Source organism: Drosophila sulfurigaster, chromosome 3 (assembly GCF_023558435.1).
Source record: "Drosophila sulfurigaster albostrigata strain 15112-1811.04 chromosome 3, ASM2355843v2, whole genome shotgun sequence".
Classification (NCBI taxonomy): Eukaryota; Metazoa; Arthropoda; class Insecta; order Diptera; family Drosophilidae; genus Drosophila; species Drosophila sulfurigaster.
Window position 1 is genome coordinate 26,413,900 of NC_084883.1, and position 16,881 is coordinate 26,430,780.

Below are 16,881 nucleotides of genomic sequence, written 5' to 3' on the forward strand. Positions count from 1 at the left end.
ACCAGCTACTCATACGGTATATATAACTTTATGCCGGCATAAAATATAGAGAAGTCAGCGTCAACAGTCAAAACGATAGGGCCGTGTCTGTCTGTCTGATATCGACTATTAGTTACAGTCATTGACAATATGGTATATTCAGTTTTCTATGGTATATATTTCAAGCGCAATAGTCATCGATACACCAAATACAGAATCAGGTATAATTTGGTATTTTTGTATATCGAAATATTATAGTATATCTTAATATCAAATTTAGTTTTTGGCATATTTTAGGATTTTTTGCATATTAATTCGGATTATTTAAAGAATAATACCACACAGTATTTCTTTTACTGAAAATTGGTAGCAGGTATCTCACAGTCGAGCGACCTCGATATTAGTTTTCTTACTTGTTTTGTTCATCTTTAGTAGCAAAAAGGTAAACGACATCGAAAAAACTGAACAAAGCTTGAAGACTGAAGATTGTGGGCTGGCATAGTTTTTCCGATTAGAAGGGCACTCGATGCCATTTCGCCAAGAGTGTGTGTTTGTGTGTGGGAGTGTGATAGTCTTTGATAGATTGGCATGGCTGCCAAAAGGCGTTGCACAGCGTCGTTCCGTCGGCAAATGCAGTTGACACTCTTCGCTAGTTGGGCTGCCAAAGGCTGTTGTATATATTTTTTTGGCGGGTTGGTTGGTTGGTTGGTTGGTTTTACTCGACTGTTTGGTTAAGGAAATGAAACATGCAGCGCGATACAAGGTCTGTTGCTGCTGCTCCGCCTATGTATTCGCTTTTGCATGCACATCACGGCGCCGCCGCTGCCGCCCACTTTGCAAAAATCGTTGACATGTGAAATTTTAATTAAAACAAAAATGAAAATAATGCAACGACGCCTTGCCGTAGCAACAAACTTGCTCAAAGTGCAGCCAACCTGTAATAGCAAAAGCAACAGCAATGCCAACAGTAACAGCAACAACGACAACAACAACGACAGCAACAGCGGCAGCAACAACGACAGCAACAGCAATAACAACAACAACAAAAATGTCAAACGAACACGTCAAAAATATCAAGAGCATAAGCGCAGGTCGACATTGCGTTGGCAGTTTGGTAAGGCATTCGAGTGTGTGAGTGTGTGTGTATGAGTGTGAGTGTGTGCGGTACAAAGCTTTTAAGTGCTGGCAGGGAGTAACAAGCGACATCGACATCAAGTATACGCACACATGCACACACAAAGAGCAGCAGCAGCAGCAGAAAGTTGGCAACATTAAAATGGTTGGCAACCTCCACGCAGAGAGCAGAGCAGAGCAGCGCAACAGCATCTTCTATTAGTGCGTCTGCAACTGCAGCTCATTAGCACCTCACCAGGTTTGGTCTCAACGCATCGCACACCTTCACGCTGTGTGCTTGGCTTGGTCGCGGTTGACTTGTCTCACCAGATGAGAGTATGCCCTTTTGCTTGTCTCCTTCCTGATTCATGCAACATTTTGTTGGAATTGAGTGCAAGCTAAAGTGCTGCGCGTTGCGTGCTAAAGTGCCATACGGAATAATATAATTGCTGCTGCAACATTCGCATAATCACACAATTATCATTTATTTGCATATAGCTGATCAATAAAGTTCGTATATGCAGCTGCTCGTTTACTAATTAAAAGCTAAACTTTAAATACAAATAATCGCATACATATTACGTATACGTAATCTGTAAATTTTGCGAAATTGAATTGTAAATGAATTTTGTGAGCACTTTTGAACTTTTCGGTTGTGGGTCGGAAACCCTTGACATGCTCCAACAAGTGGAGTGTGCAATGTTTTTCAAACTTTTTCGGACGAGAAAAGTTAACGCAACACATGCAGAACATTTGCCAGTTATTAAGTCGTTTAGAGCAAAATATTAGAGAAGTGTGGTGTGAGTAGTTCCATTGATTACCTTTACTGCAGATCTCTTGGCCAATTTGCCGAAAGAACAATAATAACAACAACGTTTTGAGAGTTGCACTTTACGTCTTCTTTGCAAACAACAAAGTCAACAGTCAGTCTCATGGGTAAATTTAATAGTACACCATGGTATATGGCAGCAGAAGGACGAGAAGGATGCAGGAAGGATGCGGATGGAGATGGGAAGCATGTAAGAAGCTAACAGCATTTGTTTTACTTTTTGCAAAAGTTGTTTTGGCCTCTCTGTGTGTGAAGTTGTTGGCACTTTTTAGGGGCTTTGAATGGCCTTCTGCTTGCTGGTGGCTGTCGGGAGACTAGTAAATCTAATTTCTAACCGCACAAGCGGAGACGTAGAGCTCAGCTCTTCAGCGGGTTGCGGCAACACATCTGCGGCATCTGCGGCAATGTAACTGCAACTTGTAGTCGTCCGTAGTACAACTTCGTCAGAGCGCGTCAACTGCAGAGACTCGCTGTCGACAGACGTCACTTTTGTTGCTACTATTTTAGAGCTTACCGACTTTTAAGTTGTTGCCCGTTACAGCGTACTACAACAAACTGCAGTTAACACATACTACATACGTTCTCGTTTGCTATCACGACTTGATGTGTACATTACACTGCGAGAAAAATCAATCAATCAAATCGAAAATCTTGATTCAAGAATTTGCAGTGTCAAAACTTAAACGAGACTGTAATTTTTTGATTCAACCACGAAATTCAAGGTTCAGAAGGTTCAGAAGGTTCTTCAATTTCTTGATTGAAAAAGTTAAGAAATTTTGAAGCCTGTTTTAGAATTTTTTTTAAAACGATATATTATTTAATGAAGATTTGTTTTGCTTAAAGTCTGATTTAAGCAAATTGTGCATTTTAAACAGGATTTTTTACATGTATGTTTTTAGTGTTACTTATAATTTTTTTGACTGAGCTAACTAAGCTTTAAACCCCGTCATCTATACTTAGCAAGCTTTTAATAACAGAAACATATTATCGGTTAAAATTTTTTAGAAAGAGAGTTAGAAAATTCGTTTTGTCTAGATTGTCAGTTCTGTTAAATTTTTCTGAATGTAATTTTTTATCCTATAGCATTTTATTAGATAGGAAGTCATTGAAGTTCACTTAAGAATCATTGGTCAAAACTAAGCTTGTACACATAATACTTCATTGAAGAATGTTACTTTATACTTTTAACGTTCATTCTAAAGTAAGGAAATTCATGAATAAATCGTTATGCAAAAATTCTAGATCGAAGCAGAATTCATTTATGAATTTTATTTTGAACAACGAATTGTACTGCCTTTTTTCTCTGTGTATATATATTTATATTTATATGTACTCGTACATATGTATTTATGCCCCGTCAGTCATTTCATAGTTTGACGGGGGTTGGCGGGGGAGACGGTGTTGTACTTGTATGACGCATGTTTTAGACTGTTTAGGATTTTACTTTTGTTTATTTTTAGCAGAGGGCATTGCATGGCTGCAAGTGCGTGCCACATATGTGGCATGGATGTGCAGCTTCGCATCGCAGGCGGCAACAATGGAACTGCGGAAGTTGCCAAGCAAAGCGGCGGAAATGTAAAGTCAATGCCATTGTTGTTGCGCTGCTACTGTTGACAGCGTTATTTCTCTCTCTCTCTCTCTCTCTCTATCCATTTTACACTGTGATTGCTCTCTCTTTCTCGCTCATTGACGCTGCAAACTCTTGAAAATTGTGAGGCATTGTTGTCACTGTTGTTTGGTGTCTTGCACTTACATTTTATCGTTTGTCGGATTTGTGCATCCTTGTTTGCATTTTTATTGTTGCTGTTGCTGTAGTTCGTTGTAGTTCGTTGTTATTGTTTTGTTGGTATTATTGTGCATTTATGCTTGAAGCGAATTATGAAAAGTGCATAAAAGTTTTTGCTGCTTTGCGAAATGCGCATGCAAAAATAAATAAACAAGCAACATTCATGCTCACATTCACACACCAATCTCCACACTCCACCCATGGGTATTCAGCTGCAGACGCTGCACACACAATTATGCCTGATTTGCAAATACTCCTACGCCTGCTGCTTATCCACATTCAACGAGCTGAGGTCCTGTGCATTTCCATATGCAAACACATCGTTATATTTAAGGTGCATAGCCTTGTGTCCGTGTCTGTGTGTTTCTTTGGCTTTAGTTTGGTTTTCGCAAGTGTATTTAATATGAAATCATTCGCTCTAATGTTGATTTTATATTTTATTGTGCTCGTTATACCCTGCAGTTTTTCCAACCATTTCCGCCAACTCTGCCAACAACTATGTATATTCCATAGTATAATTGCACCAAAGCAGCCGTCTCCGGGCGCATAAAGTAAATTTATTCTATCTCAAGTCTGCTTCTGCTTCTGTTTCTCGGTTTCTGTTTGTCTGGCTGTTTGTTTCGATGCGAATAAAACTTGAGAATATTGTACGCAGCATTGCGTATACGACTTGTTGTCATAACAGCACTAAGGTCAATGGCTGAGTTGCTCAGCGGAATTTATTTATCTGTTTTGCACAAGTCCAAATCTCTATATTGATCAAACTAGAGCTCGTGAGTGAAAACTTTTCATAAATTGTGAAATACGAGTGCCTATTATTTTATCAATTCGCAGTCATAATCCATTTCTAAACAAACTTTCGAACAAATGCATGCATACATAAAAATGCTCTTCATTTAATTGGGTAGAATAAATTCTCTTATGTAGGCTATAAAGCACAAACTAAAATGCTTATTGCTTATTGAATTTCTTGAGTGAAATTGGAATTGTGGAAAATGTATAAATATTTGATTTGATATTTCTTTCGAAATAACTTCAAATGATTGCTCTATTAGTTAAACACTTGAACTGTATTCTCTGTATTTGTTTAAACACACATGTTTCATATAAATTTTGCTTAAATGAATAATTCATTTTTAGCAAAAGTTTAAACAAGTTGCAATGAAATATTAAATCATTGTTAAAACTGTTTTAAGCCAGCACAAACTTTGCACGTAGTACAAACCAAACTTGTTTTAACTCCGTTCAGAGTTTTTAAATAATTACTCAAAGCAATGATTAGTATTGCGACTAATTTCCATTTTGGCCTAGAGCTTGTCCGCATTAAATTCCTGTTGGATGCACCTTATCCTGTTTCCGCATTTTAATAATTGTCAGTCACAAAGTTTTTGGAAAACGATAACGAAAAGTTGAATGTTGAAAATATTGTAAACAAACTCTTAATTATTTTTATTTTTTTGTTGGCAATTCTTTAGGAATCTCAACACTGCTTAACTCCTTTAATAAGCCACTATGTAGACATAGCAGAGTACAGGGAACCGGAAGGACAACAACAACCCACGAAACTATGTTTCAGTATGCATATAGTACTAAAGTATATACCGACAAAATACCGATGCCGACACGCTGCTGGAGTAGAAAGTTTTTGCTAGCTCAAACAGCAACTTTGATCTAGATGCTTGCATCTATTCGTGCTATGGCTTTTAGGCTGCTTATCAGAGAGGCCAGAACGGCAGCTCGAAACTTTTCGCAATGCAGAGAACTTTGTGTGTGTGTTGCTGGTGTTGACCAAAAGTTGTCACACTGCGTGCGAGTAATTTTTTATCAACATATTTGCTCGAATTATAAATAAAACAAAGGCCTAAGCATAATCTCCCCTTTCTCTTATTATTATCACCATTTTTAAAGCGGTTTACACTGTTCAGCCAAGTTCGTACAATACTTTACTCTGCTTTTTTCTATGCATATTTTGGGTGGGAGTTTCGACAACTTTGTTTAAAAACTGTTGCTTACCTAGGCACTAAGCTGCAAAAATGTGCTTTGCTGTTGCCGCTTTTGTCGCCAAGTACTTAGGTGTGTTTAGGCACTCACACAGACTCACACACACTCAAACCTGCACACACTTATGTCGCCGCCTGAAAGTATGCAATACTTCTACTTATTCTCTCCCGCTGTGTGTGAGTGTTTGAAACAGAATCCTGTGGACCACAGGAAAGCTGCTTAAGAACACAAACAATAACATTTTTTTTTTCTTTTGGGGGAAAATGTAAAGTGTTGTTCCTGTTTTTGTTGTGCTGTTTTCTGGTTGTCGAAAAATATTTTACACCTTTGCAACGAGCAACGAGCAACGAGCAACGTCGACTCTGTGCTCCGAGTAACTGCCTCCTTATCTAGGCGTCGAAAAAGCCAAAGCCAAAACATAAGCAACAAGGTAAACATTTTGGGGGTAATTAAGAAAAATTACCTCTTTCAAACAAAACATAAAAAAGGGAGCGAGAGCAAGAAGAGGATAAAAATCAACAAAACAAAAAAAAAAAAAAATAAAATAAAATAGAAAAAAAAGAGAGAAAAACAAAACAAAATTGTAAACGAAAAGGAAAAGCATGACACGAAGAACAGGCAATGGCAGCCATAAAATAGCTTCAGACAAGGGGGAAAAGCCACACGCAGACAAGCCAAAAGGACAGAGACTGAGTAGGGAAGGGAAGGGCAGGACAGGACAGGACATGGAGGATGAGTGGACGGACAGCCGTCCATAGCTGTACCGTTGTCAAGCAGCAGGCGCTCGGGGACTACAAGGCCGGTGACTAGCCGTCCCTGACTGCTGCGAGTTGTATTTTCTTGTGGCGAGGAGTTTTTGGTGTTAACTTTAAATTAGCAGCAAAGTGGAAAGTGTTGTCGGTTGGCTTCTAAAATGTTTTGCGGTGTATTTCATTTATCAAAAAGGATATCTTTTAGTCAATTGCCTGCTGCTGCTGTTGCTGCTTTTGCTACTCCGGCTGCACACCTTTCCCAGTTGTCATTTGTCTGTCTTTTCGTTGTGTCCTTCGTTATGTGGGTTCATAGCCAACAGAAATAATGCGAAAATATGAAGCAAATGTCGTGTTTTCCAAATTACCATTACAATAGCTTTGCTGTCGCTTTTATGATGTATTCGGTTGCCGAATGTTATCTCTGGTTGCCATAATGGCCAAGTCATTTACATTTTCTACTTCTATTATGAATCATTGTTGGCTTCTAATTTGTTCACATTATAGTAATTAACTCAGTGAAAAAATATAAATAGAATTGAAAGAAATAATAAAAATTTAACTGCTGATTTATGTAGAACAGCTTTTTCCATTACAGATACGAACTTTTTATGTCAGTTTCAAATTAAAATCTGCGGCTAATTAAGTCAGTCTGATTAACAATTATTTGGATTTGATGAAACCCTATCATCATCATCATTCTGACAGAACTCGTTTAATACCTGTGGGATTCATTCGCAAATGAAAACCACGCACATGTCGCAAGTCATAAAAAAGATTCAGGATATTTTGCCGCTCAAACGTTGCGTTTGCTGAGTCCCCGTATGCTAATAAAATCAAAACTGATTACCACATCATCTTCAACGAGCAGAGCGCGAGCTGAGCTGAGCTGAACTGAATCGAAGCATGCATATCATATTACTCATACGCCACGTTATACAATTTACTTACAACGTCAACGAGCAGAACGTTGACTGCTTTAACGCGACCACGAGCAGGGCTAAGGGCATGGATGGGGACATGGGCGGGGGCAGGAGTACGATGAAGACAAATAGATGGCAGAGCGTGTAAGGCACGTAAATGTGAGTGATGGCTTCGTTGTTGCTGTGCGTGTCTGTCTCTATCCATGCGTATGTTTGCGTGTGTGCGCGAGTGTATGTGTGTGTGTGTGTGTGTGTGTGCTAGGGTTCTTCAACAATGACAACAACAAAGCAAAAACAATTAATTGAGTTGGCTCACTGCGTACGTGGCGTACGCCAGCCACTGAGAGAGTGCAACTGCGCCAGCTCCCAACACAGTGCTTGCGAAAGATAAAACGCTTTGCAATAGCGCTATAATTTAATCAAATTTGTCACCCTTGCAATTGAGAGAGTCACACGGCAGCGAAATTCAGCGTGTCGCGTATTCCATTCCATTGTGACGACGACGCAGACGAGGACGAGGATGATACGACTCAGATGCTGGCGAGGTCGCAGTCGCAGTCGCAGTCGCTTGAAGAATTTATGAATGGGCTCCGTGTGGCAGCCAAAAGAGATAAAGAGAGTGAGAAAGAGAGAGAGAGAGAGAGATGCTTGGTGCATCGTCGGAATCGTTCGCACTTTGTAAATTCAATTTAGAATGCGTTTAACGTGCATAAAATACTCGCTATCTTCGACCATGAGCACAGCCAACCTCACCCAAACCACAAACCGTGTTGCTGTCCCTGCCTCTGGCCCTGCCCTCTGTTTATGTCTGCCCCTGCCTATTACTAGAATTTCTCCACGGCTATTGTCTTACAGCTGTTGTCGTCAACATTGCCATTGGCCATTGGTCATGAGCAGTTTGCCCTCTGATACCCTACAAGTGCTGCTGGCAAAGGCCATGGACAAACAAATGACGACCCCACTCATCATACTTGCTAGTAGGTTGGCTATAAGGGGATTTCCGATACTGCTTGCTGTCGTCATGTTTGTTGACAATATTGTAGAGAGGGGTTGTGGAACGGGGCTGCTAATAGCCACAATTAGTCACCAATACTTGACCCAGAGGCGACAGGTAATTTCTAGAGTTATGGCTAACAGATATTGTGGCTCATTAGAAGCTCTACTTAATCTGTACTTAAAAATAAACTTTATTAGAAAATGATTTCCAACATCAAAAAAAAAAGTATTTTAATGTTTATAGATAATATTTTGTATTGTATTACACATTCAAGTAAACATTTAATCATGTTTTACAACCTTTTTTATTTAAGACAATTTATTTATAAACTTTACTTTATATTCATATAATGTTTAATGTTTATGGACAATATTTTGTATTGTATTACAAATTCAAGTAAACAATTAAGCGTGTTTTACAACCTTTTTTATTTAAGACAATTTATTTATAAACTTTACTTTATATTCATACAAACAAATTTTAGTTGATTACTTAATGGTATTCGTTCTAGAGTATAAATAAATTGAAAAGAAAAAGATGTAGGAATCAAAAATGTATAACACTTAAAACACAAATATTCGTTTGAATTGAATTTTGTTTTAATTTTTGAATGTTCTCCTTAAATTGTAATTTAAGATAGACACAAATGATACCTATACATCGATTTATATTGGTTTATTATATATTGTATTTTTTAATACCTCTATAATCTACATTGTGAATTCGTCAATCCCTTTTTTAGTTAATCAGTTTCAATTATTTAATTTAATATATTTTATTTATGTATTATCTAAATAATTAAAATATATGAAAATTCATAATTAATGTAAAATATGAAGTTCGTGCACTTCTTAATCCTCACTAAAAAAGTTTTAAACGTTCCCAGACGTTGAAATTCCATTTCGCAAAAGTTGAGTTTTATGGAACGGCTAAAAACTATTTCCGTTTAGTTGAAAGGTCCGTCTGTTGTGCGTGCAGTGTTGATGTTTTACCATTTTTCATGTTTTTCCGACAAATAGCGGATGTGTTTGCATCGATTTGCAATCGGAATAACGCCTTCGATGGCTGTTCGAGGCAATATTAGTGAGCCACGCAACGTGCAAAGTTGTCAGCATCCTGCGACTATTGCAATGTTCAACATTTTATCAACAGACGAAGAAAAAAGCACACAAAATATTTATCAAAAGAGCTAACAAAAAAAACCAAAAAAAACAAAAATACTAAAAAACTGACGTTAAACGAAAAGGTCGGTGGAACATGCCGTCAGTCAGTTTTGGGGATCGAGGGAGGAGTGTGTGGGGGAATGGGTTGGTTGGTCGGTCCAATGGTCACGTATATTTTATTTTGCGAATCCCAACGTCGACATCAACGCGCTGCCAGTCTTCGTGTCCGTCCTAGTTCTCTTCCCCTCCTCCTCCTCCTCCTTCCTCCATCTCCGTCTACATTTCCGCCAGGCACCTGACCTGTCCAAGGTGGCGCTGTTTCCGAATGCATCTGCGTCCGCCAGTGCGTTCATGGGTCGCTGTTTGCGATGTTAGTTGGCAGTTGACAGGTGCATCCGGTTGTGTAGGTGTGTGTGTGTTTGTGTGTGACCCGCCCCCGCCCCCGCTCGCCTTTATACATATAAAAATGTGTCTCACCGGCTATGAAAATGATTGAAAAATATTGATTGTACGCAATAGCTAGAAGAAAGCATTTACTATTATTTAAGGTTCCATATTTTTGACATCCCAATACGAGCAGCACATACATTTTTCAATTCCACAAATATGTTGAACTGGACAAGGGAAACAGACGTCGATTTGATTTAAATTAAACTATGCAAGAATGTTGCAAAAATTTCTCTAAAGGGTTTTGCATTTCTTACAAGAATGTTTACCTCAAGACCATTTCACATTCAATGATGATGCTTTTCCTGGTATAAAATGTGAGCAAGTATTTGCTAGTTATTTAATTTAATGCCAAGTTGTGACTGCAATAAATATGTAGAATATGGAAAAGATTCCGATATTTGCAATCAGTTGATTCAACTAAAATGTGCGATATCGATGTACAAATATTTAATTACTACATATACAAATAGTCTGTTTGCATTTATTGTATTTTTTTCTTTATTGCAATAATAATTTTAATTTGCTACAGTTGTCTCTAATTATTTGATTGCAAACTCGTTAGTGGTCAATCAAATTCCTTTGAACATTAAAAAAAAACCAAACCAAATATGCAATTATTTAAATTGCGAATTGTGAAAAAATGCGCACACCCTATGATTATTTAAATTTGCAATACAGTATATGCAAAATTTAACGAAATACGTAATGTTTAATGTGCAAATATTAATATTGTTTTTTTTTTTATTATTCACAAATTATTATTGGTCAAAAGTAATTTTTTGTTTATATTCTCAAAAATGTTTATATTATTATTATATTTATATTGAGAAAACCAACAATATATCCGTTGATTCAATTAATTTAATGTGTTCTTAACAAATATTCAATGAAAAGTTCAATTGAAGACTATTTTTAATTTTGTGTTTTCTGTCTGATAATATAAAATAGTTATAAATAGTTATTCTCGCTAACATTAATTGAAGAATTTATTTAAATCTATTTACAGGCTATACAAGGAATAATGCTTAAGCCATTCGGGTTAAAAATTATAACGATATGTCTTTTATTTACGAATGTTAATTCAGGTGTGCCAATTGGTAAGTCATTTGCTTAACTTTTAATCACTTTTAACATATAAAATAAGACTTCAGCTTCATTCAATGGAAATATTGTATAATACACGAATTAGAAAATTTATAATGCACTTTATAAAGTCATAAATTAGAAAATTAATGGCACGACACTCAATGTCGAATGCACTTAGCTACGCTAAGAGTTCAAGTTGATTTGTTGCATGTACGATAATAAATGTTGCTTTAGGAACTGGTGGCCCATCGCAGATATTCGAGAACAAGGATGGCCTGTTAACCTGCGTGGTCTCCGAGAATGTGGCCAACAACACGGTGATATGGAAGAAGGGTGACGAGATTTTAACAGCTGGCTCCGTGCGCGTCACAAATGATAATCGTGTGAGAGTTTTGCATGATGGAAGTAAGTGTTTAAGAATTGTTTAAGAACTTGATTGTTAAGCAAGTACTATGCTCCTAGGCCCAAAGGGACGCAATTTGGAGACCGGCGGTGAGGTCTGGGTGCTGTTGATCAAGGACCTAAAGACAAGTGATTCTGGTGCCTATATCTGCGAGTTGAACTCGGATCCGGTGTTGCGCAGCATACACATATTGACAGGTGAGTGGAGCGTGCTCTCCCATTTTTTCCTTTGCCTCTTCATGCTTAAGCTTTTTATACTTGGCACCCATAGGATGGATGGGTATTTAAACTTTATGCAGGCAAAAGAAAACATCTCTGACACCATAAAGTAAATCATAACATATACTCTTGATTAGCGCCTATAGTCGAGTCTGTATATATTGTCGTGTCAGCAAATCCATTTGTCTGGCTGTCCGTATGACCACTTAGATCTCAGAGATAGAGGTAAAGGTAGAACACGGTCAGATAAAGTTTGTACTCTGAAAGTCCTCCTCGTTTTTGACACACACAAATACAACTTTATAATTCCTTAATTTGGTTTGATTAGATGAAAATTTAAAAGCTATTCAACGGATAATTTGATACGTTACTTTGATTAACAATATGGTATATTTAAACTCTTTGGTATATTTTTAAATGTAATAGAATACTAAAAATAGCTTTCGGTATATGCTAGTATTTTTTCGGATTGAAAATTTGATATATTTACACGATGACGAAACCCCTTTTGCTTTTATTGAAAATGTGAAGCGGATATCTCACAGTCGAGCACACTCTAATCCAGCTTACGTACTTGTTTTCCTTTTGTTGATTTTGCAGTCAAGGAGCTGTCGCAGGGCAACAGCACAGACACTGCAACGGCCGAGTCAAGTGACGTGTTCCTGTTGCCACCACCACTCAATGCCCAGGACAATCGCAGCTTCTGGCGACCGAGTCAAAGTCCGCCAGTGTTCACACATGACTTCACCGAGTGCTGTGAGCGCGCCAATGTGTCCACGCAGTGCATGGGTTTTTGCAATGTGCACAACATCCTCGATGGGACCACGGATGTGGATCCCGAGGCCTGCGAAAAGGACTTTCCCAGCATTGTCAAGTGCATGGCCGATGGTCGCAATCATGTGCCCTGTTGCGTTGAGAAGCAAATACCCGATCTCTGCCAGGATATGTGCCGCGGCGAGTATACCCCATTCACTGACCGGCTAAAGACGCGTGTCTCCTGCGTGCACCACACACTGAGTGGGCTGCAGTGCATCCTGAAGGGTGTGCAACAGATACCCAGCATGCCGGTTCAACTCTCGGTGGATCAGGTGCGTGAAAAGAGTGTGAACATCAGTTGGTCGCCGCCACAAAAGCTGGCCGATCAGGTCAGTCATTATACGGTGAATCTGACGACATTACACAGCTTCGATGAAGACGAGTTGAGCGGTGAGGTTAGACGAAAGTCGCTGGAGTCAACGGAACAGCAGGAAATGGAACTGACGAAGCTCTACAATGTGCCCGCCAATCAGACGTATCTCTATCTCGACTCACTGTCGCCGCTGACCATGTATGCTGTCATTCTGACTGCGGTCAACGAGTATGGCTCCAGTTTGCCCAACGAACGTCTGCGGTTCTTTACCCATACTAGCGCTTCGGTGGCCGAGACGCAGGCGGGCAACACCGACAAGCAGGTGATGCCCACGCTGCCTGATATACGAGGTTGTTGCGAGTCGAGTGGCATGACGCATCGTCTGTGCATGGACAAGATGTGTGATCCAGAGAAGGCGGATCAGGCTACGCTGCCTGACCTCATGGTCTGTGCGCCCTGGTCGAACATTACCTTCACTTGCTTGGCCAATAATATTGATCATACGCCGTGTTGTCGTGCCAGAGGAATTCCATCGGCTTGTTTCCCGCTCTGCGCTGGCAAGCTGACCTCGCTGGACTTTAGCCTATTCAAGTGGGTTTCGAAATGACAGTAATTGCAAATAGAGGTTTAATGTTCTCCCATTTTAGATGCCTGCGTTTCATGTCCGAGTACAGCAGCTGCCTGTTTCAGGGCTACGGAGTGCTCGCTGATCCGCCTTCGAAGCTGCGGACTGTCGCCAAAACTGACAGCTTTGTGATACTCGACTGGAATAAGCCGAAGCGACTGGCGGACACGGTGACCACGTTCCATGTCAAGTTCCGTCGCCTGGGAGTCGGCGATGACTATCTAACGGTAGAGAAGGTAAGTTGCACGAAGCGAACTTAAATAAGGTTGACTGGCTAATTTAATTAACTTTGCAGCGTCAGCCGCCACTCATTCTCGAAGGTCTTGAGGCGGACATTTACTATGAGTTCTATGTGGTATCAATTAATGCGTATGGCAAAAGCGAACCATCTCCACGTCTCATTACACGCACCCTGGCCGCCGAGCTCGATCCAACGCCGGTTGCCAAATACAACATGTCGACGTGTTGCCAAGCCTCTGGTCTCTTGCCACAATGCGCTCCACTCTGCTCCTATAACATTCGGCTGTCGGACATTGAAAATCTCGGACCAACGTGTCGTGCCCAAATGCGTGAGTAACAGTTAAGCCCACAAACACACACAGACACACATACTAGCGTACACGTTCAGCTGGCCAACTCTAATTAGTGTCAGTCCAACATCCTTATTAAGCAGCTCACAGCGCCCTGTTCCCTGTCTCTTGTTCCTTGTTATCCACCATTGACAATAGGCCCTTGCACAATAGACGAATCTGAATGGTTTTTCTGAATTTAATGAGCTCATTTCGGTTTCGCCTTTTTAATTGATCAAATTTGCAGTATTAAGTCCTAAACGAATCTTTGTCTACGTTGGGATTGTTGTTTAGTTGGCATGGCATAGTTACTGTAATATGAGATGCGAATTACGTTTGGTATGGATTAAACTGGATTGAACTGGAAGCTGATAATTAGATAGCATTAAAGTAGAAATGATTAGATGAATTTGTCTAGATAGTCAAGAATTCTTTAAGAGATGTATTTAAAGTTAATTAATGAAGTGTTGATGGAGGGACAGCAAATTGAGAACTTTTATAGGTGTAACAAACTAAGATTTATAATTGAAAAAGCTACAAATAATATAAATATTTGTATAAAAGTTGATAAATACTTTATTTTGTATATTTCACTATGAATAATATTTGCAAACACTTAAATAGAAGTTTAAATAAATTACAGTAAAGTATTTCGAAATACTACATTTAAATATAACATTTTTTAGAAATATATATATAATTATATTTTCAATAATGAGATAATGAGATAAATTAGTTCAGTATTTTATATAGTTTTTGTTGCTTAATACTTGGAAACACTTTTTGAATTAAAGCTTAAGCGAAGTAAATTATATTTTGAAATTCACCATTTAATTACAGAATTCCTAAGAAAGTATAAAAAAAGTATTTATTTGCTAGATTTTTTTCTACTTTAAACATAACATTAATTATACAATTAAAGATATTTTCTTCTTTCAATAAATACTATTTGAAATTCATTGCTTGACTACAATAGCAAGATAAATTACTTAGCAAAGCTAGAGCTGTCTTTGAAGCAAAGTTTCCATTGATTATGCTCATGTCAAGCTTATTAGCCGATGACTTGCGTGTAGAAGAATGGCTCTAAGTAGATGTAAAATCTGCGTTAATTTCCTGAAAATTGCAGACAGAAAACCCGTCGAGTCATGCTCTGCATCATTGACTGCTGAAAAGTTGTTTGTAACAAAACTGTCAGATTAAAGTTGAAGTGTCCAAATCACAGCCAAACAGGATATTGATGTATTCAAAGCGTGAATTGAGGCCACAGATACGCAGCAATTTGCCATGTCATAGCTGAAGTCTACTATTAACCACATTCTCTGTTATTCCTTAGCTATTCTGGCACGCTGTGCAGCTGGAGGAAGAGATCACAGTCCGTGCTGCAGTCGCCGTGGCGTTATCAATGCCTGCATGCCACTTTGCCGCGGTGTTATGCCCCTTGCACTCTCCACCAAATCGACAGCGGCAACCGCTGCGTCGACGGCAGCGGGCATCGGAACTCTAACATCAACAGGCTCATCGACGCTGGCGAGCAATGTGCCAGATTGTTTATCCTACGCTGGCAACATTCTGCAGTGCTTCGAGGAAGGTAAGAAGCGAATAGTCGAATAGCCGTAACCATGGCACTTGTGTGTTTGCGGCTAATTCTGTTTGCCGAATGGCGAGTCTGGCGTGCATGTTGAGTATACGCACTGTTGCACACCATTGTGTGTGCTACATTATTTGGTCAATTCCTTGGTATATCCCACAAAATGGCAGACAAAACCAATATTGGCCAATTAAACTTGCATTATAAAACAACTGTTCACGTTGGCGTTCTACCATCTACCATCTATCTCAAACTCAATCTATCCCTCTCTATCTCTCTCTTCATGCCAGGCACAAATAATATACCCGGACCACCAGAAGATGTGCATGCAACATCCGTGACGAGCAGAAGTATAAGTCTCGCTTGGACACCGCCCACAGTGGAAACAGCTTCAGCCTCTTCCTTCGCCACCGCGGCAACGCCTGTCGACATGATAACTGGCGATGAACTGGCTGCAGCAGCCGGCATTGTGGCTGGTGATGTTGCGACAGCAGCCGAGACATCGACAACGACAACATCGAAGTCGGACTCTGCAAGTGCAACGAATGCAGATGATATTGATTTTGTTGTGCAATATGGACGAGTGAATAATATGACAATGTACGAAACCATCGCCAAGCTGGAGAATGTGAGTAGTTATATTATTAATTATTAACTGCAGAACGAGAAAAAGGGGAGAGAGAGAAAGCGAGAGTAGAGAAAAGTAAACAAAAGCTTTGACTTACAATTTAAATACTGATCCCTGCATGTTTCACTAAAATGACTTTCATATAGCAAAAGTTTTTTTCAAACTCTGCAATATGCAGACGCACAAACAGTAATTTTTGGCTAAGCTGGTTACTCTTAATGAAATAAAGCGTTGGCCACTAATGAATGCAATTAAAACTATGGCATGCAAATAAATGTAGAAAACTGTAAGCTTATTAGACTTGGTTGGCACAACAAATTTGAGATTAGCAGCGTAATAACAATAGAATTCCAAGCACTTTATAATTATTGCACTTTTTAAAAAGATGTTTAATAATAGATTATTTAAACTATCTGCGTTTATTAGAATCAAATTAATTTAGAAATTTAGAATTAAATTAAGCGGTTATTTTTAATACCCGCTACCCATAGAGTAGAAGGGTATTATAACTATAACAAAAGAAGCAACTCCGACCCTACAAAGTCTATATCAGCGTCTTCATCAGCGTCAACAGCCGGGACAATATAGCCATGTTCGTCTTTATAAACACCTATATCTCAGAGTTCCTAAGACAAAGATATGGTA

At 39.0% G+C, this 16,881-nt stretch overlaps 1 protein-coding gene across 2 annotated transcripts in view; it reads left to right on the forward strand.

The window, feature by feature from the left end:
- LOC133839887 (Ig-like and fibronectin type-III domain-containing protein 2) overlaps positions 1-16,881 on the forward strand; it is a 51,796-nt gene that overhangs the window by 24,692 nt on the left and 10,223 nt on the right. For both annotated transcript variants that reach the window (XM_062271515.1, XM_062271517.1), the window contains 8 exons: positions 10,997-11,087; positions 11,311-11,481; positions 11,539-11,676; positions 12,298-13,417; positions 13,474-13,687; positions 13,747-14,020; positions 15,354-15,608; positions 15,899-16,236. In XM_062271515.1, coding sequence (XP_062127499.1) covers positions 11,012-11,087; positions 11,311-11,481; positions 11,539-11,676; positions 12,298-13,417; positions 13,474-13,687; positions 13,747-14,020; positions 15,354-15,608; positions 15,899-16,236 — 2,586 coding nt within the window. In that variant the 5' untranslated portion in view covers positions 10,997-11,011. The remainder of the gene's footprint in view (positions 1-10,996; positions 11,088-11,310; positions 11,482-11,538; positions 11,677-12,297; positions 13,418-13,473; positions 13,688-13,746; positions 14,021-15,353; positions 15,609-15,898; positions 16,237-16,881) is intronic.